Source organism: Tenrec ecaudatus, chromosome 1, assembly GCF_050624435.1.
Source record: "Tenrec ecaudatus isolate mTenEca1 chromosome 1, mTenEca1.hap1, whole genome shotgun sequence".
NCBI classification, from domain to species: Eukaryota; Metazoa; Chordata; class Mammalia; order Afrosoricida; family Tenrecidae; genus Tenrec; species Tenrec ecaudatus.
The window spans coordinates 170,162,887-170,187,268 of NC_134530.1; the positions used below are offsets into that span (position 1 = coordinate 170,162,887).

Below are 24,382 nucleotides of genomic sequence, written 5' to 3' on the forward strand. Positions count from 1 at the left end.
TGCAGGAGGATGATTAAGCTTACTCCTATAAAGATGTAAAGTCTCAGAAACAAAACCTATAGTCACGTGGATTCTGGCTAGCTGGCAATGAGTTTGAGATGCAACACGAACACACACCTGGGCTCCAGTGCTCCCCCTGCCCCTCCTGTGAGCCCTCCAGTTCCTGAGCCCTTTGACCTGGTCAGGGTGCAAGAAGACTCCAGCAACATCATAACTCCGAATCTCCCCTTTGGAGATGATCAGGCAATGTCATGGAGAGTGGTCTCCACGCACACATGCACACAGGCTTCAACCATGACACCGGACACAGAAGCCACAGGCATTTTCTTTCTCCACAGACAGAAGGCTGGCACCTCTCCTCTGTGTGCATGGGGGCCTCTATTGGAATCACGATGAGCCCTAGTGGCGCAGCGAGATGAGCGCTGGGCTGTAAACCCACCAGCCACGCGGAGGGAGAAAGGGGACATTATCTGCTCCTGTCCAGCATTACCGTCTCAGAAACCCTTACGAGCAAGTACACTCTTCTGCTCTGTCCTTGAGGGTCATGGTGCATCCAGATCAACTCAACAGCACTGAGGTTAGGTCCCTTTGACTCTGCTCGCCTTGGCCCTGACACAAGGGAGCATTAGATCTGACCCTCTGGAGGCAGGACTCTGGGCAACTCCCCTGCTGCGTTTCCAACTTTCAAGCTGCTGCAGTGGTCCTCAAGTGACACCAGGGCTGAGGGTCCCTCAGGGGTTCCGTGGGACCAAGGAGCAGCCCGCCCTGGATCAGTACTGGGAGCTCTGCTCTGACCCCTCCAGAGGATCAAAGAGGGAACTGAGGCTTGCTCAAGTCTCCATTGGTGGAATACATCAGGAGGTGGGTTGCCCCTTACTTATTTAAAATGATGCACGCTATGGAATTTATGGTTGTTGAGAGAGGTGTATCCACCCATCTCTCAGTGTTCATCAATATCAGTCCTTTGCGGTGCCTGAGTTGGGTTTGGCTTGCTCCCTGGTGCGGGAGAGCAGCCACTTGGCCCTGTGATGCCCTGCTTCTGGCTTTGTGGACCCCTGATCTGCAGTCACAGGGTCAGGTCTGAATTACCAATGGGGGTTGCACTAGCCCCTCCCACCTCTCTAGTGAAGATGAACCTGGCCCCATGACAGGCACTGCGAATATCCAGATCCTCACTCCTTCAAAGCAGAAGCAGAAGCTGGCTCCCTGGGCCTGCAGCATTGCCTTCACCTGGAGCTCATTAGAAATGCAGGCTCACAGGCCCACTCCAGACTTCCATAAGGAGAATCTGCATGCCAATAAGCCCTCCCAGTGAGGTGATTCACCTGCATCATCCAACCACAGGAACTCAATCGCCTGTGGTTCAGGCCTGAGATGCAGACAGTGGATAGGACAGAGACCAAAGCAAAAGCCCACTGCCATCGAGTCTATTCTGACTCATAGCAACCCTATAAAACAGAACAGGTTTCCGAGACTGTACATCTTTGCAGGGGCAGAGAGCCTCATCTTTCTTCCATAGAGCAACTAGTGGGTTTGAACCTCTGATCTTGCACTGAGCAGCCCAATTTGTAACTCACTACAACATCAGGTCTCCTTACAAGACAGAGAAGCACCAGAGTACAAACACATAAGGATGCTAGGCATTTTTCCTCACTTCTATTCCTTTCTCATGTTTCTCTTCCCTACCCTGTTCCTCTCTCATCACCAGTTCAGTACATGCCCAGAAAACATCACCCTGCTGAAAGCTGAAAAGCCTAAACCAGGTAGCCTAGAAGCTACCAGGTGCTCACCGGTCCGTCAGGATGAACCAGCAGAACCTAAGCCCTGGCCACGCCCTCTGTAAAAGAAGCGCCCCCCACCCCCACCCCAGCCCCAGCACCCTCATAAAGATGTACAGACAAGACAGCTCATGAAGGAAGCACCTGATGAGTGGGATCCACCCTTCAAGTCGATCCTATAGATGGCCTCCTTCCCGAGTTTCGATAGCTTCTCTCCTTCCTGCTCCCACGCTGGTCTCCTCCAGGGGGACTTCCACAGTTCGCAAGGGACAGAGCCTGACCACACTGCACCTTACAGGAGAAAGATGGATGCTGGGAGCCACGTGGCTGCCCTCTGGTGGCGCTTTTGGGTAGTCAAGGACTTTGGCAAGAGCCCACACTGTGGTCAGACCCACTCATTGTGTACTGTGATTGGGAGACCAGTCCTCATCTTGTATGTGACTGTACAGTTTAGATACTGTGGGGGGAGGTCAGATGCTCACAGGCATCTTCCCTGAAGGCAGTCCCTGCCAGACTGCTGTCTCCCCACACCACGGGGGTGGGCCTGCCCCCTACTGCTAGAAATAATGGATTAATGGTCTCAATCAGTTGAGCCAGGGAACAGGCCAAACCGATCTGTGGCATCCAAGGTTAGGCTGCCATCCTGTACCTAGGATCTGCCCATCTTGTCACAACCCCTCCTCTTCCATTTGTGTATATTTCCCTAGACCACCCCCTCCCATTACTGTATTACCTATAGCACAGCCCCTTCCTGTGACGTAGGTCCTCACCTGTAATTAGGGGGCTTGCACGTCCCCAGAGAATATAAAAGCCTGGGCTAGCATTAAAATCTCTCTCTCCCTCCACGTGGACCACCAAACGGGGCTGAGGTGAGCATGCTACCATGAATCGTGTCTGACTCCATTTATTTCAATACTTCTATCTCTCCTGCTCTCTATAACTTTACTATGATCTTTACTTATTATCGCTGTACAATTGCGCCTACTGGACCCGTAAGGATGTGTTAGGGGCTGGCTTCCCCTGACAAGATCCGATTGATAAAAGATGGACCACGGCCCATTCCTGATGTTTTCAAACTGCTTACATTGTGATTAGCCCAGTCCATGACCCAGTACAACACCAGGGCTCATTAATGCCGGATAAAATCTAAGTACATAGCTGCGTTTGCTATCCCCCTGAATCATTCCAAACCCTCACCCCCACCCCCACCCCCCAGGGGCAGTATTGACCACTTAGGAAACACTCGAATATAGAATAAAAGTCACCGGTTTGTCCATCCAACTCAACACTCTGTGGCCAGCGCGCACGTTCATGTCACCCTCGGCGCCACTGGCCGAAAGAAAGAAACATCAGTGGGCAAACCGTGGCGTGGGCAGCAAGTCTGCTTCTTCAGTTCCTGCGACGCTCTGTTGCCTGACCTTTGCTCAAAGAGAACCTTCTCTCACACTCTTTGGAAGAACACTACGCTGTGCCTGGTTCAGGAATTCTCCCAGGTGTCGGCTGGGCCAGTGCGATGGCTTCTTTAACCATCAATAGCATGATCACAGTCATCAGCAGGAGTCCCTGACCTCGAAGTGGTGTAGTTAGGTGCTGTCCAGTCAGTTCTGACTCATAGCGACCCGACCTACAACAGAGCAAAAAGGCCATCTGGGCCTGCCCCGTCCTCACAGTGGTGACGTCGGAGCCCACGGTTGTGAAAGGCGGCAAAATTAGAGACAGGTGGCTGTCTCCACGGAATGCCTAAGCTAACTAAAAATGAGCTGGCCATGTCACAATAAAGAGGTTTGAAAGAAACCAGGCAGGCATTAGACACCTATGGGGACAATCCAAAGCTGAGCATGCACAGACTAAGGTCACCTAGACACAGGTGAAGGTCAACCTGGACACACACACACACACACACACACTGGGCACTAACCAGCGACACTAAGAATAATCAACACGCTCAACCACGTCCCCCCCCCTCCCCCGCCCCCGAGTCTGGACAGGAGGGGATAAATAGCACAGAGAGGGCAGGACTCTCTTTCATGTGCTCACTCCTGCAGGTCGGAGAGAGGGTCGCCCCCAGTGCTGGATGCGGATGCGCACGCACGTTCGGACCCTCTTCGGGATTGCACACTCTCTCTCTTCCTTGTGGTCTCCAAGACTCCGCTTTGGGCTCTGTGGACTCCATTTTCTGGCCATTTCCTCCCCTGCAGCAGCCACTTTCGGTGGTGAACTTTCCCACGGCCCTGGCCATGGGGCCTTGCGCGCTTGCCGGGATGCGTGTAGGGAGACCGTATTACCCAGCACTCCCCTCTCCCTCTGAAAAGTTGCCTGGATTTACAGACGTGCGCTGCCGCATCAATTCTTTCAGCGTCAAGAAGCAAGAGCGGAGGGAAAGCACCCCAGATGCAGCCTTGGTGGGCACACCGTAAACGTAAACGTGTGCTCAGGGCATACGCCCCCGCGCCCCAGGTGAGGGCCCAGCAAGCGCGGGCTGGGCGTTCTTCCACACCGGGTCAGGACAGGGAGTGCGTCGAAGAACGCATGGGTGCCTTGTCCAGCTCCCCCTTCTCCGCCTCAATAAAACGCAATCTTGGTTTCTTTTCCGTCTCTGGGAAGCTATGTCTTTGTCTCCAGAGCAAACAAACCCTCCCTCCACGACAGATCCTACCCCCTCCCCCCGCCCCCCCCCCAGCCACTCTCCTCTGGCGAGTCCACCGCATTAGCCTCCTCCAGCTCTGGGCACCACACCCGAGTGTGTGAAAGCCACCAGCCCCTCTCCCCACTCTCAGCCGGGCCAGGACAGGGGTGATGCTGGAGAGGCGCCCCCTGGAGAAAAAGGCAGGGGACACTCCAGTCTTCGCTGAGCTCTCTTAGGGAAGTGGCAGAAGCCGGGCTCCTTCCAGAGCTTGCTGCCTCCCAGGGGGATTTCCTGCTTCATCCTACCCACCCCCACTGAACAGCGAGGGGACACCAGGGCGCACTCAGGCTGGCCTTTGTGGCCGACAGACCACGGAGCGGGCTGTCCACGTGGTGGAGGCAGGCAGAGGCAGGGGTGCACCTGCCCACCCCCACCCCAGACCTGCACCCCTGCCTTAGGCTCAAGGCTTCCCCCTGAAGGTGCCTGATGGTGCCCTTCCACCTGACTGGCTCCCCTGCTCTGTTCCCCATTCCAAGCACCCCACCCCTTCCCCTTTCCACCGCTTCCCCTAGTGCACCCACGCACCCTGAGGCCAGGCCAAATAGTGAGGGAAAGGTGAGTGGGCAGTGACAGGGGCTGGCCCTGTGAGCATGGCACCCTCGGCGGCCCTGACTCTCTGGCCACAGAGCCTCCTCGGGGAGAATGGTCAGGCCTCAGCCCTTGCTGGTCCCAGTGTCCGCCTGGTCCTCCCTGGCCCCGCAGTGGTGTGGGCTAATGGTGGCGGGAGCAGGCTGTTCTCCCAGGCAGCTGGAGCTACTACACCTGCCTGGGCTGACGCCAGGCTTAGCAGAAAGGCCCCAGGGGGGGCAAAGGGGGGTGTGGAGTAGCAGCCCAGGCTGCCAGCTGCTCTCTTAATTAGGAATGTAGGGAGTGGCCCCTTTGAACTCACCAGTTAATTTACTCCAGCGCACTGCCCCCTGTGGCTGGGTAATTAATGTGGTGCAAACCGGTGATTATAAGCAGGGGGGGAAGCCCGCCCTACTGCAGACTTAACCCTTCCCAGCGCCTGGCTTTCAAGCACAGTGGGTCTCTCCTGCAGCAGTCCCTGGGGCCCAAGGGTGTCCTTGGAACCCGTGGCCATGGAGCCAATGCAGACTCCTGGCGACGCCCGGATGTCAGAGTAGAATTGTAGTCCGGGCGCTTTTCAACAGGCGAGTTTTCAGAAGTGGACCATCAGCACGGCCTTTAGAAGTGCCTCTGCTTGGATTTGAACCTCCAACCCTTGGGTTAGCAATCGGGTCCTTGGCCATGTACATCACCCAGGGGTTCCCTAGGGAATCCTCCCTTAACTTCCTCCTACTCTCTTCCCCCAAGGACAGGACTTGGAGGGGTTAGGGTGGGGGTGAGGGTGGGAGTAATTCATCTGCTTGAGTGAGTCACTAGGGGTAACCAATACAGCCCCCAGGGAGGGTGATTGACTGCCTACTCTGTCTTGAAAAGGGATTCAGGAGGTGCCCCCCACCCCCGGGCCTCACTGCTGCACCCCCAGCCCTGCCACTGCAGAATCAATTAGCCAACCCATGCTCAGACAACATTGTCCAAGGGGAGCCAGATAAAGACCCAGCACTGACCCTGGCCTCCATCATCCGCTGTGCAGCCGGCTCTAAACCCTGACAGATGCTCCTGTACCTGGCCCTCATACCCACCCCAGCAGGTAGGCACACTCATAAAAGTCCATTTCAAATGATTAGGGCAAAGACTGTAAAATGATTAGGGCAAAGACTATACAGATGTGCTTTATACAATTGATGTACGTATATGCATGAACTGTGAAAAGAATTGTATGAGCCCCAATAAATTGTTAAAATTAAAAAAAAAAAAAGTCCATTTCACAAGGGAAGCACGGACGAGGCCACTCTGCTCTGGGTTTCCCAGCCAAGATGCAGACCTAAGGAGACTGGCTCTAGAGCTTGAGTTCTCCGCTTCCACCCTCATCTGCGTGAATGTGTGTGTGTGTGTGTGTGTGTGTGTGTGTGTGTGTGTGTGTGTATGTTTAAGGCTCCTCAAGTACTGCTCTCTGCTCTCTCCCCTGAGCCCTCCCAAACCTCCCACCTGCCCGGGTAGATCAGGTGTCTTGCTCAGGCTCCCAGGAGGTCCTGCGCACATATCTGGTACTGCTCTTGCCACCCTGCTGGTAATGATAGGCTTGGGTGTCCCATCTTCCCCAGTCAACTGTGACCTCCTTGAGGGCAAGGGCTATGCCTTTCATCTCGTGCCCCAGCACCTGGCACATAAATAGATGCTCAATAAAAGTCTCATGAGGGAACCTTGGTGTGAACAATGGGATCATAAACGCAGCCTCTCCCCAAGCTGCTTCCAAGTGTGTCTCCTGCACCTCTGCCCCTTTCTCTGTAATCTAGATTTTTTTCTTCTTAAGTCCAGTCCTTACCCCTAGCCTGTCCACCTGTATGCTGTCCTCCCACCAAAAAGTAACTCCCCACTCAAAATAGTCACCGGGAACACCAGCCACCAAGCAGCACTGTTCAGAGCTGAGCGCTTAACCATTGTTCCAGCAAGACCCTTTCCTTCTCAACCTATGGAAGCAGAATTTTAAAGGGTGACACTTGAAGGTCCGAGAGCTGAGAGCTAGAATAGAGGCCCAGTACTTAACCCAGTGCTCCAGCCCTCCATACCGGAGCCTCAGCCTCCCTTCCCGTGCTTACCCATTCCATCGTAAAGGATCCCTTGCTATGGCCCTTCACAGGACCTGAAGCCTGCTTTGTACTCTACCATCATCCAGAAGTTAAAGATTGGATGGTGTCCCCGCAAAATGTATGGCCCTGCTGATTGGGTGATCCACCCTAACCTCTGTTCTCAGAGGCCACCCTCTGTGTGGTTGAGCAGCCCAGGGTGCTCCATCCTGTTTTCAGGGCTCACCCCATGCCTGGCCCTCTCCCTTTGCTCCTGCCCACCTTCCTCACCCAGCTCTGTTCCCTCTCTGGCAGAAGCCTTCCCTAGCCCAAGCCAGGAGGCTGTTCCCCCACCTCCTGCAGCACCCTGTTTTCCCAGGTGTGTCTTCTTTCTACTTTTGGTTGTAGGTAGCTGGAAGGCAGGGCCACCCCCATCCCAAAAATCCTCCTGCTCATGCCCCCTCCATGCCCCACACCCACCATATGCCCAATTCCTCACTGGTCCATAACAGAGCCCCCAAGAGCCTTCCATGTGACTGATAAGCCAGGGCCCCTGCAGGTCCACAGGCCACAATCAGGGTTTCTCCTTTCCACAGCGCCTTCCTTCCCTGAATGAAGAAAGGTGAGTGACTTGAAAGGGATGAGGAGGAGGGAGCTGGGGCAAAAGGCACTACAACTAAATGTCAAGACCAGATCCAGCTGTGCCCCTTCTGCCTGGCCCACTCTGATCCTCAGATGCCCAACCCCATCTTGGAAAAGATGACTGCAGTATCCTCTCAGTGAACAGTGATCGGGCTGATATTAAGTAAATACACAGAGGTGGTGTAAACAGGGAGTACCGGACTACTAGCCAGCAGGTTGGTGGTTCGAAACCACCCAGGGGTGCCTCAAGAAAAGACCTGTGATCCACTTCCCAAAGGCCACAGCCTTGAAATCCCTATGGAACAGGTCTGCTCTGTACATCAGTGGGGGAGCGGGGGTGGCGGGGCATGGCTTCTGAGATGTACTGGGCATTAATGGGGCACAGACAGACATAAATGGCTTTGCTGGCAAGGCGGGCTGTAAATCCAAACCCAGCCCTCTGCTATCAAGTCAGTTCTGACTCAGCGTGACACTAGATAAGGTTTCCCAGACTAAATCATTAAGGGAGCGGACATCTTGAACTTTCTCCCTCAGCTCAGCTGATGGGTTAGAACCACCAACCTTACAGTTAGTAGCCCAGTGCCTAACCCGCAGTGCCACAGTGCTCCTTGCAACACTCCATGGAGGCCAGTCAACTTACAAACATGCGCAAGGGTGCTGAGGAAGAGTGTACTCACTACTGAGTCAGAGGAGGAAGGGTCTCGCTCTGCCGAGAGTCCGGAAGGCTGGAGAGAAGCCGGACAGGCCAGGTGAGCACGCTTAGTCGGGAAGGAGAAGTGGAAAGCACCCACAGTAGAGGAAGCATCCCAGCACGTGGCAGTATGAAACAGGGAGTTCTGAGAGCAGGTAGCCCTGGCTTGGTAAGGCAGAGAACAGCATGAAAGCCGGAGGTCAGTCTGGAGAAGCAGGTTGGAGTCCAACCCAAAGCACCTTGTTAGTTAAGCCAAGGAGTTAAATCTTTAACCTGAGGAGCTGTGGGAGGCCAGGAAAGACTGTTAAGCAACGGGGAAGTCACTTGATTGGAACTGGAGTTTGCAGGGCTTCTCTGGGCCCAAGAGGGAAGACGGAGAGCAGTAAGGCAGGGCTGGGGCTTGTGGACCACATGACAGTCAGTCAGGAGGGAGGAAAGGGGCTTGTTCAAGGGCGTGCTGCCCAGGATTGCACTCTCCAACCATGGAAAAGAGGATGACTTACAAGAATCTGCTCCTGGAAAACCCAGCGAGACCGACAGCCAACTTCCACTTTGCGTTGGACATTTTCACTTTCAGAGCATCTGGTTTTGAGTCAAGATTCCTCCTCCCGGACATGGGACTTTCCAGAAAGCCCACAGCTCCATCCCTGCATCCGGTTGGCCTGAGACACGCTGGCTCTGGGTTGTCGGGGAAGCGTGCCCGTCCCTCCAGAGCAGGATGGCCATGTGGAGTCTGCTTCTCTGGGAAGGTAAGTGGGGCACGTGCAGACCGCCAGTCTCAGAGAGCTGCCCCTCACCAGACCTCTGAGCACTCCTTTCCCCATCCTGAGTGAGAACCCAGGAACTGGCAAGGAGTAGGGAAGAGTCGCACAGGCTCCTGGGCAACAAGAAAGGCAAGATGGGCAGCAAAGAGAGGCAGAGTCCTGGGAGGGAGGAAGTGGCAGCCCCGAGAGCAGCCTGGAGACATGGCTGGTTTGTGGCTCCAGGTGGAAGAAAGGGAGGCTGGTGCTGCTTGCCGGTTTAGAGCTGACGATGAGAGTGTGGATGCTGAGTAGTCTGTGTCAACACAGGGAAATGCTACACACAGATTAGGGAACCAGGGAAGGAAAGGGCTAGACAGGTCTCCCTAGAGTCTAAGGAGGGGAGGGGAGCTGAGAGGAGTATCAGAGGTCTCTCCCTACTGGCCTGTGGGAGAGGGGGTGAGTATTGAGTTAGAATGATGGGGCAGAAGAAGGGAAGAAGGTTTCATGTGGTCCTTTTGGACTTCAAAGTGACTGCTGATGGTGTGATGCTGAAATGACAGACGCTGGGTCTCTTGTGTGATTTCTGAGTTCCCTTCCTTGGTCAGCAAGTGGCTGCTGTGACAGGGTCAGCCCTGCGGGGCTGGGCCATAGGGGGTACGGGGAAGGCAAAGACTAAGATGCCTTTGTTTGTACCAGAGACTTGGGGACTTTGTCCAGTGTCCTCCACCTGGGTTCCAGAGTCTGAGGGCTCTGTCGAAGGCCCTGAAGCTGTTTTCACTCATCTGTCAGTTTGTCATGAGGCGGTGTTTGGGGGTGTTGCTATGAGACTGGAAGCTATGCTGCCAGTATTTGACAGACCAGGAGGGTCACCGATGGCAGCCAAGTGTGAGAGAAACATGTGGCAGTCAGTTTCTATAAAGATTTATATTCTGGGAAATGCCACTAGGCAGTTCTCAGTGCTACTGAGTCGCCCGAAGTTGGAGTCAGTCAACAGCAACAGGCTTTGGGCTTCCAGAATAGGTCAGCCAAGCAAAGTCTCATGGGTCACAGCAGACTCTTGGCCAGGGTCATGCCTGAAGGTGAGCTCTCTAGGCCGGAAGGCTCTAGTCTACACACTAGCAGACACATCGGCAACCACAAAAATGGCATCGGACAGAACAGCATTGTTCAGTGACATGCAACGTCACCATGGAGCAGGGTCGGCTGGAGAACTAACAATAAGCCTCGTCAGGGAAAACACACTTTGTCCCTGAAAAAAGAAAAAAGGTTTCCATCTGTCTGGTTCACAAAACCTTTCAAATCTTTGGACATATGGGGGGGAGGTCTGTTTTTAAAGGGGTTCTTAATGGCATAAGCGATCAGTATAGCTAATCTGGTACCAAACCAAACCAAACCTCCTGCCACGGAATCGATGCCGACTCATCGCGACCCCACAGGACAGAGGAGGACGGCCCCTGTGAGTCTCTGAAACCGTCACCCTAGACGGCCTCTCTTTCTCCCGAGGACCAGCTGGTGGTTTGAATGGGTGAGAAATCCGAAATGAGAACGAATGATCTGCTGAAGGTGATACAGCCAGCTGTGGCAGAAACAGGGATAGCTCCGCCCTGGGAGTCACCATTCAGTCCTGTGCTAATCTCTCTGCATGTTAAGTTTCTATCCTGCATTAACACAGAGTTCAGCACCAGTCAGGCCTGGAGACAGGTGGGACCCAGAAGGGCAGTGAGATGGATGAGGGACTAGAGTTAGCTGTCAATCTAAGTGTCTATCAGAACACGGCTCTTAGTCTACACTGTACTCCATGCCTAATACCATGCCAGGTGTGTGAGGAGTCCTCAGTGCATTCATTCATTCATTCATTCATTCATCCATTCAAACATGCATCCATCTATCCATCCTTCCTTCTATCCATCCATCCATCTATCCATCCCTCAATCCAAACATACATTCATCCATCCATCGATCCTTCCTTCCTTCCATCCATCCACCCATCCATCCCTCAATCCAAGCATACATCCATGCATCCAGTAAAATGTACTGAGCTTCTCCTCCATCCTGGCCCAAAATGCTAGTAGGCACTAGGAGTACAAACATAAATAAGAAAGTGTCATTGCTTTTGAGCGGTTCTCAGTCTAGGGTGAGACAGTGACGCATCAGCAGACTAACATAACAGAGGAACTTCAAAACCATCCAGTCCGTTCTAACTCAAAGCAATCCTGCGGGACAGACTAGAGCTTCCCCTTAGGGTTTCCAAAGCTGTGAACCTGGGTTGAAACAGACAGCTTCATCTTTCACCCACAATATTACTGGTGAATTCAAGCCACACCACTGACCTTTCGGTCAGTGGCCCCACACTGAAGCCACTGTACAACCACGGCTCCTAATAGAAAGATGGGGGAGTCATTAGGTGCCCTGGTGGTACAATGGTTAAGTCCTCAGTCACTAAACTGAAGGTGGATGGTTGAGCCCCTCAGCCATCCTATTAGCAAACACACTGGGTGATCTACCTCCACAAAGATTGGCAGTTTGGGGGCAGTTCTATTCCATCACATGCAGTCACTATGAGTTAGAACCGACTTACCAGCAATGGGTTTAAGGGGAGTGATAGTGGTGAACCCAGAGTTTGTAACTCCCACCTCTCCTGGTGTGGGAAATGGCAAAAGTAGGGAGGCAGTGAGTCTTGAAGGATGAACAGAAATTAGCTTGGGAAGCAGTCAGGAGGTAACTCAAAGTCGAAGTAACTCCCACCCATGCACCTACTACGTTCCCAACTACACTCAGCATCCTGCCCCCTCACCACCCGGTCTGCCTTTTCTCCAGGGTCCCTGATCACAGGAAGGAGCACACCAGGGATCCCAAGGGCCCAGAAGCCACCCTGGAATCTTCTCTCCTTCACACCCCAGATCTATGCATTATGCAAGACCTGTGGATCGCATCATCTTCCTCTCAATTCCCCCCACTCCTCCTGTCCTTGTTGCCAGCTTCCTCCACACAAGCTTCTCACTTCTCCTTAAATGAATGCAAACAGCCTCAGTTTGACCCTCCCTCCAATGCCTTCTCCATGCCTCTGCTGGAGCACTCTTCCGAACCATGCAGCTAAGCATGTTACTCTCCTGATCAAAATCTATCCAAGACCCCCATTGTTCTAAAGTTAAAGCCTAAGCCAACCTCCACTGTGGGCTTTCAGGGCTCGCTGCAGGACTGTGGTTCCCGCCAGCTCCCCAAATCCATAGTATAATTTCCTCCTCCCACTGCAGAGCAGTATTTTCAGTTCCCCAAGGCACCAGGCTCCCTCCTCGGGGCCTTTGAACACGCTGTTCCCTCTGATTGTCACACTTCCCCATGTCTCTCCAGGCAGCCCTCCGCTTGCCCTGGCTGATTCCCAGACCCCTACAGGCCTCAGTTTACATTTCTTCTCTGAGCGCCTCCAGGCTGGGTAAGGTCATCCTAGCCTGCCTTCTCCCAGGCCATCCCATTCTCTCCCATCCTGTTGCTGTTGGCTACTGTCTGATTGAGTCTCCTGGTGATGCTGTGTTGAGTCTCCTGGCCATACTGTATTGAATCTCATGGTCATGTTGTGTTCAGTCTCCTGGCGACACTATATGTTGAGTCTCATGGTGATGCTGTGTTGGCAGAGTAGAACTGTGCTCCATAGAGTTTCCAAGGCTGTGACCTTTCAGATGCTTTCTACCTCAGTATCTTCTGAAGTGGCTCAGGGTGGATTTGAACCTCCAACCTTTGGGCTAGTAGTCGAGTGCTCAGTGGTTTTGATCCAGGGACTCCTTTTCCCATTCTCCTACTTCCTGTATTGTAATTGCTTGCTGAAGTGTCTGGCATCCTCAGTGAGTGCCGTGAGCACAGGGACCAGATTCTCCCTTGACCTGGCGCAGTGTACACATGCAAGGTGAGTGGGGCACTGTGGCTGAAGGGAGGCTGGTACCCTCGCTGGTCATTCAGATGGAGGTGCCCGAGTAACTCTGCTCTGTTCTTTCAGCTCTGCTTCCCATGGCTGTTACTGGTGCCAGCATCCAGGGACAGGTGGGGGGCTCCGTGCTGCTGGTGGCAAAGCAACCTCCCGGGTTCCAAGTCCGTGATGTCATCTGGAGATCTCTCTGGCCTTCGGAGGAGCTCCTGGCCACGTTTTTCCAGAATTCCTCAGAGACTCTATACCACTCCCGCTTCCTGGGCCGAGCCCAGCTACACAGCAACCTCAGCCTGGAGCTGCGGCCACTGGAGTCTGGAGATAGCGGCAACTTCTCTGTTCTGCTAGTAGACACGGTGGGTCGGGCCCAGTCCCAGACCCTGCAGCTCAAGGTGTATGGTGAGTGCCCCTGACTCGGGCCCCCCGCCTCCCACAGGCACGCATCTAGAGTCCTGGGGAGAACTGGGTTCCAGAAACCTCTAGCCTCTGGCCAAGTTGCTGATTCAGGAAATTTCTGCCTGGCAGTCACCTGTAAGCAAGCCCCTCAGGTGCTCTCAGGGAGCTCCTACCTGGGACAGTGGGCCAGCTTCACCATCACACAGTCCGAATCCGAACTCGACTTGCCTTTTCTTGGCTCAGTGGCCTCGGACTCAATGTGCAACCTCCCTGAGCATCACCTTCTTCACTCGTCAGATGGAAGCTGCAGGCTCACCATGCAGACTGGCTCGACGGGTGAAATGCAGTGGTGTTTGCAAAAGCTGTAGGTCAATACTGAGCCTTGATATGTCATTAATTCTAAGACGTTATCATAGATTGTAAGGCACACCATTATTTTCGATTGGGAAACAGGCACAAGCCCAGCAGTGTTTGATCCCACTATATATATATATATATATATATATATATATATATATATATATATATATATAGAGAGAGAGAGAGAGAGAGAGAGAGAGAGAGAGAGAGAGAGAGAGAGAGGCATTAAAGGTTAGGAACTAATTCAATGGCACCTCACAAGCCAAGGGGAAAAAATGTTGCCAAGTAATCTATAGTACAATTCTTTCATTATTTAAAAACAAAATTATAGTTAAAACTATAGAATACTCATTTTGTATTTCCTTTAAAGGCTCTTTTAGGTGTGTTTAGAAAGATTTCAGTTATGTATCATTCATAGATTATTTGTTGCTTCAAAAACTCCAACTGAAAACCTACTGGCTTAAACAACTATTATTATTTCCCCAGACTCTATGAGCTGGCAGGTCTTGGCTAGATGCTGTCTTTACTCCACTTAGGTCTGCTGTAGCCAGTCACGCAGCGGCATTCGGCATCTCTCTTGGGTTGCTGACTTGGTTTGGAAGCCTATCTGGGCGTCCAGCCAGGAACTCCACCTCTGCCACCCCTATCACCATTTCTTCAGCATCCCCGCCAACTACCTCTGCCATTACATCCTTCATCATCATCAATACCAACACTACCACCACCTCCACTATCACCTCCTTGACCATGGCCTCCTCCAACACCACCTCCATCTTCACCATCATCAATACCAACACCACTGCCACCTCCACCATCACCACCTCCGCCATCACCGCCTCCACCATCACCACCTCCACCATCACTACCTCCGTCATCACTTCTACCTCCGTCATTATCTCCTTCACCATCACCACCTACACCTCCTCCATCACCTCCTTCACCAACACTACCTGCTTCAACGTCACCATCACCACCTTCTACTCACTTCATTGTCCATCACCACCTCCTCCACCATCTCCACCACCTCCTCCACCCACTTCTACGTCCACATCATCTCATTCACCATCACCACCCCCACTACCACCCCCACAAGCACCACCATCACCACTACCTCGGCCATTCCCATCACCAGCACCACTCCCACCTCGACCACGTTTCTGCTGACTGAGGAACGGATGGCCTTTGCACTCTCATTGGTCTGCCTCGGGGGCTGAAAAGTAGATGCAAGTGACCTCAGACTTCCATTTCAGTGGAAATTTGAATAGAGTGGAGGTGGGGGACCAGTTTTAAGAAAAGCCAGTAGAGGTGGCAGCTGGGAAGCAGCCCGCAGTGAGGGAGAAAGACACGCAAAGAGCAAAAACTAGAGGCGAGAGAGACGCAGAGGCTAACCGCTGTCCTCAGGTACGCGCTCAGGAAGCCACAGGCCATAAGGCACCTTTGTGCAATGAGCCAGGTAACCCTCCTGGATAGACACAGCCCTGCACCGGGTGCGGGCTGCATTTTAGCACCCCACCCCTGAGGTCTACTTAGCCCAATGATTCTGTGGAGTGGAAAATCTACCCAAGCCTCCAGGCAGCCCTGAAGCCTCTCGCCGGCTCTGCAACTCAGCAGCCACACATGTGAAATGAGGATGCTGAACGCGATAACACACGCAGCACCCACGCCACTAAGCTCTACAATGCCTTGTTCTCAGCGTCTGAATTACAGATTTTAAGGAAATTGCTGTTTTATTGCTTCCAAGTACATAGCGTGATTAGAACTAATTGCACAAAGCTGCCAAGCGGCAGTCCTTTGGAGCTCTGCTTTGACAATAGATAAGAATGATTTGAATTAGTAGATCAGTTACGGAAAATGTCAATGGGTGTTTCCACTGTGCCTGATCGTGTTTGGAAGCAGCTTGTCCTCTTAAGTGGGGTAAATAACCCCCCACCCCACCCCCTGTCATCTTTGTTTATACTATTAGTGTGCCCAGCAACGCTTTCCTTTCTTTCACATCGCAAATCTCACCAGACTGTGCGGGCATTAACGAGGTTCTGCTCTGTTTGACTTTGGGATGCTGTCAGAGCCCGAACCCTCCTGTTATCACCAGAAGGCTCCCCTGCTGGTCCCTGGCCATCAAGGTTCAGGATCCGTGTGTCTCCTCTCCCTGCCCAGCAAAGGGGAGGCATCGTCTCAGACTGATTTTTGGAGAACTTACGATTTTGCCAGAAGGAGCCCTGGCGGCACAGTGATCAAGCTCTCTGCGGCCAACTGGAAGGTTGGAGGTTCAAACCCACCTGCCACTCAGCGGGGAAAAGGGGAGGTAGCAGTTGGCTTCCGTAAAGATGCCAGCCTTGGGAAGACTGTGGCTGTCCTACCCCATCCTGGAAGGTGGTCACGCGTCAGAGTTGCGGGGATTTTTGCACTTGGAGATTTCCCGAGGTCCCTGGGTGAGGCAAATGCTGTGCACTTGGCTCCTAACCGAAAGATGAGGGTTTGAATCCACCCACTGGTGCTGAGGAAGAAGAGCTTAAGACATCCACGAAGACCCCGCCCACGGGAACCCTGTGGAGCCATCCTGCTCTATACCACTTAGGGTCGCCTTGAGTTGGAAGCAGCTCCACGGCGAAGGATGTGCCTTTTTGTAAAACTGTCTCTTGCTTTGATGGCTCGGCCAGCACGAGGGACTTAGTGGAGATCGAGATAACCAGACAGGCCCCCAATCCCCTGGCTCATCCTTCAAAACATTTTACACCCTTGCAGTTACTTTCTTAATTATTTACAATCCCTTGTCAATATCTGTCTTCCTCGTCAGACTGTAAGTTTCAAAAGGCCAAGAAATGGATTTGTTTTCCTGCCTGGCTTGTGCAGGTCTGCTGTCTGCTGTTGACTGAGACGGAAGAAGAGAGGGGCAGACAGCGTGCGCGGCTCAGAGCCAGACCTGGGCCCCCAGGGATGGCTGCACAGCCAGGGCACAAAGCAGACGCAATGAGCCAAAGCTGGACCCTGCAGTCAATGGGAATTTTGAAGAGGGCAAGCAGGCATGACATATGTACCTTTAGGGAAGCATGAAAGATATGGACGGGCGTGACATGTTTCAAAGAACTGCGGACGGAGCAGGATAGAGAGGGAGCGCCAGCCAGAGGGATGACTGGAGAGGCTGGCATGTGTGCCCACATCAGGAAGAGTTTGGAACAAAAGGCTCAGGAGCTCAGTGTCTGTCTATGGGTAATGGGAAACCAGAGCAGTTTGGTGAACAAGGCTGGCCAGAACTGGCATCTAGCACCTTGTGGGTCCTGGAGCTAGCCCTGTGGGTCCAGCCGCGTTCCCCTGTAACCCATTGCCTGCTTCTGTTCTTGCCCAGATGCAGTACCCAGGCCCACGGTCCAAGTGTTCATCGCTGCAACAAGGGACGCCCAGTTCCCTGGGACCTGCCAGGTCTTTCTCTCCTGCTGGGCCCCCAACATCAGTGATGTCACTTACAGCTGGCGACAAGAAGAGACCATTGACACTACTCTGAAGCCACTTGGCCTGTTTGCAAATGGACAGGTGCTCATGGTTTCGCTGGGGCCCAGAGACAGGAGTGTGGCCTACTCCTGCATCGTCTCCAACCCTGTCAGCTGGGCCTTGGCCACAGTCACCCCCTGGGAGAGCTGTCACCATGATGCAGGTATGCCCAGGGCTAGGGTGGTTATGGGACCACAAATCATCATTCTACCTCTGATCCTCCCACTTCCATCCATGTCCAGCACCAGGGAAAACCTCCTACAATGATGTGCTGCTGCTGCTGCTGCTGCCAGCCTCGCTGATCCTGGTGCTGGCCGGTCTCCTCTCAGCCTGGCACTGCAGTCCCTGCTCAGGTAGGAGTCCGGCAGGTGCAGGAGGTGGATGGCAGGATGGACCTCCTGCTAATGAGATGATCTGCGCCTCCTTACCTCTCCCACCTCTTCTCTCCGCCCTCTCCATCTCACACTTGGGCCTTTAGCCAGACTGAACTACTTACAATTGCTTGTGCAGGTCTTCAAATAAATGACCCCTCCCTCACATGCCTCTCTCCGGGCCATGCACATGCTCTTCTCTCTGCCTGGGGCGCATTGTCTCGGACTTCCCACCAAATACCCTTTCTCCTACTTCATCTTCAAGATGTGGTTACTCCAAGAAACCTCCCAACCTTCTTTCCAACCCACAAAGCGAGACACAAACAAGCCGATTGCCATTGGGTCCGTTCTGACTTGCAGTGACCCTCTCCACGGTGTCTGAGGCTATCAATCTGTACAGCCTCATCTTTCTCCCTCAGGGCAGCTGGTAGGTTTGAACCACCAACCTTGTGATTAGCAGCCCATTGCCTAGCTCAGGGTGCCACCAGGACTCTTTCCCCTACTCCACCCCACCCCCGTTAAGTTCATACCTACTCCATTCACAACATTTATTGCATTGAACTTCGCTGAACTCTGAGCCCTGTGGAGGCAGAGTTGGGATCACCACTGGCGACCTCTTTAACAGTGGTTTCTAAAGCAGATCTGGGACTCAGAAGAGGTATGGTGAGTGGAAGGATGGATGAATCCCTCAACTGACATCCCTAGAGGTGGCTCCCTGTGAGAAGCACCCCCTAGCCAGGGTCTGAGAGGGTGATCTCCATGAAGAGAGGAGGAAAGAGGGAGCTTAGAGATCAGGCCAGGCTCTGAGCTCAGGATTGTGCCTCTGCCCCTGGCCCCGGATGCCCTGTCTCTGAAAGAACCATCCTAATTACCTGGACTTCATGGCCATTTCCATCCCAGGCTTACAGGCCCCAGGTCAGCAAGAAGAGGGAGGCACTGAGACCTCACCTTGAGGGGGTGCCCCGAGGCTCTGGTGCACTCTCAGAAGGCAGAGGAAAGAGTTCGTGCCCGGCCCTGTCTGCTCTGCAGAAGCTCTGCTCCTGGCCCTTTGCCTCAGACAGCCCCAGGATTGGTAGTAAGATGATGGGGGCCAGGGAAAGAGCAGATTTTTGTTCTCGGACAGCTTTATTAACACAGAGTTGCCATGTCGTACCCTTCACCCATTCAGAGCATAAAGCCCAAAGGTTCTCAGGGTACTCACCAAGCTGCCCATCGATCACAGCGATCGTTTTAGAGCATGTTCATTACTCCCAACAGAAAGTCCACACCCCTGACCCCGCACCTCCAGCAACAGGCAACAAATCATCTTTTTAGGTCTGTGTACATTTGCCTGTGCTGAGAAGTTTGTACGCATGGAACCATTCGGTGTGCGGTTCTGTGTGACTTAGATTTCTTTCACCTACCATCCTGTTGTCAAGGTTCAAAAAAGAGCAGTTTTGCCTCATGAGAAAGGACACAGAGAGAACTTGACTCCCTGGCAGAGCGGGAAGGCTCCCACCTAGGACCCAGCTCTGCCGCGTCCTTTAAGTGGTTCTAGCTCAGTTTCTCTATCGCACCTCCAGCTACAACCACGGGAGAGCCGCAGATCAAGTTTAGACAGACATGGACAAGAATTTCTTGTTCTCAGAGTCTCTCCTCTCTTAGATCAAGAGAGAGCTACTTGGAGGTGACCGCTTAGAAGGGAAATGTTCGCAGTGAGAGATCTTGTGCCTGGCCCAGAACGCCAAGAATATAAGCATTGTATGAGTAACTTGCTCTCTGATATTCTCACCAGGGAACAAGAAGCAAGATGCCCGTGCCAACGGTGTGGCTCCCGAGACAGAGAACCCACCTGTGTAGGGTCGGCCATGAGAAAGGATATGAACGGACATCTAGATCATCAGGAGCCCTGCTGCCCAGCCAACATAATGCTTTGGGACATCGCTGGTCTCTAGAAATCTCAGTGGTCCTCATACCTCCTGTGAGACTCTCTCCTTGCCTTTGGGGGACAGCCAGCACAGCTGTCATTGTGAGAGGACAGAAAGTACCTACAGAACCTCCCATCGCCTTCCCTCACTCCTTCACTGTGCATGTCGTGGCTCTACTCTGGGTAAGAGGAGACCAACAGAAACGTCCCTCAGAGATGCTAGAAGTTGTCCAGAACCCGCCGGAACTACGATACTCTCCGGCCATTATTTATGAAACAGTAGACAACGGGCACCAGAGGACTGTCGCCAGCCTGGGTACGGGACTCTAAAAGGCAGTTGACATTTGAACCTGCAGATAAACTCTACTTCTAGCCTCAACGGCAGCCCCTGCAACTTGAGATGATGATGCTTCCTGGCGACCCAGACATTTTCATAAGATAAGGCAGGAGTGAGAAGGGGACAGGAGGCTCTCCTGGCCGAGAAGACTTCCAGATCATCTGAGTCCATAGACTACCATGGGATGGTTGACATTTCATGGTTGGGGTGGATGACACCTTGCAAGTGATTCTTAATTGACATCCTTGCCATCTTCTTTGACCCTCATGCCTCCTTCAGGAGCGAGGAATGAGGGGTGAGGTTCTCCTTATTCTCTGGAACCAGTGGTTCTCAACCTTCCTAATGTCGTGACCCTTTAATAGGGTTCCTCATGTTGTAGTGACCCCAACTATAAAAGCATTTCCGTTGCTACTTCACACCTGTAATTTTGCTACTGTTATGAATCGGGCAACCCCTGTAAAAGAGTCATTCGACCCCCAAAGGGGTCACAACCCACAGGGTGAGAACCACTGTGCCCTCACCAACAGGAAGTGCCAGTGCAACTTTCTGCCTGAGCACAGGACAGTGAGAAGCCAGGAGGAGCAAAGCAGGGAGCAACGAAGGAGAGGAGGGACTGGGGAGGCATCCCAGATTCTGTCACCCTCCAAGAGGAAAGCAAAGAAGATCCACCCACGTTCAAGAAGCGGCAAAGGCTCCACCGCTGAGAGTAAGGACTGTCAAGGTCACTTTGAAAGAAGAACCTATTATCATGGTCACCTTTGAAAAATACAACCTGCCTTGGAATGAGTCTGTATAGGAAATCTCTGGGCTCCTGCAACTCTGGAAAAAGTTGATGAACTAAACTTACACTTAAGAGATGGAGAGCTGGTAACTTTACCCCCTAGCAGGGGTAACCAGATGTCTCCCGAGGCCTCAAATCTTAGAGGAAGAGATGACAGAGAAGAAGGAGGTATTGAAGAAAGAGTGGATAGTGAAGAAATTTCCCAAGACACCCACCCAGGATGTCCTTTTTACCCAAGGGTTGCTCCTTCCCAACTCGCCCCCCACCACCCCCATTTCCCATTTTGGACCAATGACCGGCCCGGCTGGCCTTCTAGGTGCGTGTTGCCACTCCTCCACTTGGCTGTTCCTGGAGTGGCCTTGTCCGATGGCAGCTCTGCCCGGAGATCTCATGCTGGTCACCTGGCTTTGCCTCATCCCTATGCCTTTCCCACGTCTCTCCCATTGCCTTCTCCTGCGACCACTTGAGCAGTGCACGTGGCCACCCACCTGGAGGAGAGTCCGGTCACTGAACACAGCAAACTGATCTCAGCCCCTACAAATGATGTGGAAGAGGAAGCCCAGACCTACCCGTGAGCCATGGAGACTCTATGAGAGAAGAAAGCACAGGCCCACGCCACTGCCCAATTTTCTCCATGTCCTACCTTAGAGCAGTACTCGAGAGGCCCGGAGCCCTCCTGTGACCAGGTAGCCCCCAACACCCTCCCTTAGAAAGTGACTTTAGTATGTGGTGCATCGGGGCTTTTTGTCCGGATCTGTGCTGTTCAAATAAATCAATGTCCCTATCCCCAGTGACTCATTTGTCAACTAGTTGCCTAATGAGTCCTCCACGGAAAAACAAAATGTGAAACCAATTTGTGTGCTAATAGACATTGGGGATTTGAGCTTTGAAAGTCACACTCCAGCAAATATTGACTGCATCCCAACATGGACATGGTGCGGTTTTGGGTGCCGGGGAACCAGTAGTGAGCACCACGGCCTGCTTTCCTGGAGTGGAGACTCTAGATCGTACAAGCAAACAAGTGTGTGTGTCAAGTGTTGACAGGGCCTACTCAGAACAAGAATCCTAAGGAAAGGGCTAGGAATGGTGGGCCAGGGAGGGCTGGGGCCATTCTAGATCATGAGAAGGGGATCTCAGGTAAGGTGGTATTTGAATGGAGAATAAATGAAGTGAAGGAGCCTACCACGCAGTGACTGGGGCAAGTGTATTCTGGACAGAGACAGCAGGAAACACAATGGCCCTGAAGTGGCTGCATGGTTGGTGTTTGCACAGAACAGAGACCAAGGGGCTTGGATCAAAATGAAGGCGGTATTGCGGATTGACTTAGAATCCCATTGTCTGTACCTGTGGAAGGAATCCTGTTTTGCAATGGGGGTTGTTGGGTTTGGGTTTTTGTTTTAATCATATTAATTAGACCATATGCAAACTGGGGGCTGGAACCTCATCATTTCTGAGTGGTATAAGGAGCAGATTAGACAGAGACATACTTGGCCACACATGGGGCAGGGGCGGGGGAGGGCGAGACAGAAGCTATGTGAGGGTCATCAGCGAGCTCTGAACCAGGGAAATCCTGGGAATGCCTGCATGGAAGGAATCAACCTCACTTGGATGGTGGCGTGGACTTTTCACCTCCAGAACCATGGGCCAATAAATCCTGGTTTGTTAAAAGTCACTTACTCTGGTGTTTCTGTGGCAGTGGCACTAGCTAACCATGACAGGAGAGGGATGTGGAAGGCACAGGTCACATAGGAGCCTGTGGGGCTTTCAACACCCTCTCCTTGGGGCTAGAGTGAGAGGGAGAAACCCCCCATCTGTCAGAGTGAGTTTTTCTGTGGATGGCCTTGATACCATTGTCCTTAGACTAGAATCTTCTCATATCTGCTCTTGCTAGTTTTCATTTGCTTCTCCTTAAGCAATAGTCTTTTCAGTAGCTTTTTTACACAAAAGACAAGAGTGTCTATGGCCATGGGGTCATGTGACTTGAAAACGAAGAAAATGAAGATGAAGTGCAGTAAGAGAGAAGAGTTGGAATTATTTTTCTGCCCTCAGTGGAGATATGAGTTCCCAAGGCCTCATTCTTGGAGGGGGCGGGGGGGTGAAAAAAATCACTGCAAAAACCTTGGTGACCCCTCTGGCAACTAACTCTTCCTCTGTGTTTATTAAGCATCGCACCTGGTCTCTTAAGGAATAGTTGGTTACTTACTCACTCTTTGGGGAAAGCGCCACCTCCTTTCAAAGGTGACTTCATGGCTCCTTCTCCCTGTTCGGCATGCCGTCTTATGGAAGGACCCTGAAATTGGAACCTCCCCTGGACCTCAAGATAGAGTGCGTGGTGCCTCTCCTGGGACTAAGCATGGGTCCAGGTGAGTCCTGTCCCCCACAGCCAGAAGGGGCAGGCAAAGCACACGGGAGCAGTGCACAGCCAGCCTGAGCCAGAAGATAATGACCAGATGGGTGAGAAGTCTGAAAATCGGGTCATATGAGGTGTAGAACCTTGGCATGTTTCATTTAGAACAAAAGGCTCAGAAGACCTGAAGGATTATCATGCAAGCCCAGATGGTATGACTAAGGTCAATGGATTTTAGAGCAGTGCGTTAGGCCGGGTTGACTAGAGAAAAAGATCCAGAGACATTCATATATGTGTGTGAGAGAGAGCTTTATATCAAGAAGTAATCATGCATCCATAAAACATCCCAGCCCAGTCCAACCCAGTCCATAAGTCCGATTCTAGTCCATAAGTCCCTCTTCAGGCTCACGCAACCACATGCAATGGTGCAGAATGCAGGAACATCATCAGCCAGTGGGTGCAAAATCTTGTGGATCCGATGACCGTGAACATGTCTCCAGGACGCCCACAGGTCTCCACTTGGTGTCAACAGGAAGGTGAAGGCAGAAAGGGAGGGGGAGGTTCTAGGACCCTCCTTCTGAGAAAGTCACACCCACAAGGAGGCACCATCTGTGACCCGATTGGAAGGCTAGACTCCATCCTTCACTTTGTAGCTTCAATTTGACGAGAAATTATGTAACAACCCCTAGCAGGAAGAAAACGTTGTGGTTACTCAGTTCCAGTTTCTCAGTTCCCGAGTGGATGACTGAGGCCCAAAGACGACTGCTACTTCCCCAACCTATTGCCATCAAATCAATTCTGACTCAGTCATACCATATGCTACAGAGTCAAACTGTCCCCATAGGATTTACTTCCCTAGAGTGACAATAGTAGTCATGGCAGAGTCTGGATTCGACTTAGGTCATCTGGAGCTGTCCAGTCCCTCACACCATGTCATGGGCCCCGGGAAATGCTCCATGACAAAGGGAGAGACCCAAGTAGCGAGCGAGCTGCTGCAGTGAACGTACTTAAGCAAAAGCCATGTCAGGGCAACCTTGCAGACCAGAGATTGTTTGTCTTTGGTGAGAGGTGGCATCAGACTGAATGACAAATAAGCCGCACATCTATCTAGACTTCCTCCTTCTGTGGCAGACGTGGCTAATTAATTATGCCACGCTTTCCCCGCCGAGTCCGGATGCTACACATCTCCAGTCATCCCTACCAATCTAGTTGAAGTTAGAAGTCAAGATGAAGCTTCTTTGCCACTCCTGCCTTAGATCATCCAGGAGCTCCTTCCAACATTAAGCAATTGAAATTAAGTAGAGACTGG

General features: G+C 52.5%; 1 protein-coding gene across 1 annotated transcript; it reads left to right on the forward strand.

Annotated features, from left to right (window-relative positions):
- The first annotated feature begins 9,151 nt into the window (after positions 1 to 9,151).
- SLAMF8 (SLAM family member 8) lies at positions 9,152 to 22,151 on the forward strand. The gene is made up of 5 exons (XM_075540432.1): positions 9,152 to 9,176; positions 13,162 to 13,488; positions 17,189 to 17,494; positions 17,574 to 17,684; positions 19,477 to 22,151. Exons 1-5 carry the CDS (start codon positions 9,152 to 9,154, stop codon positions 19,539 to 19,541), a joined length of 834 nt encoding a protein of 277 aa, XP_075396547.1. The 3' UTR covers positions 19,542 to 22,151.
- Positions 22,152 to 24,382: the final 2,231 nt, after the last annotated feature.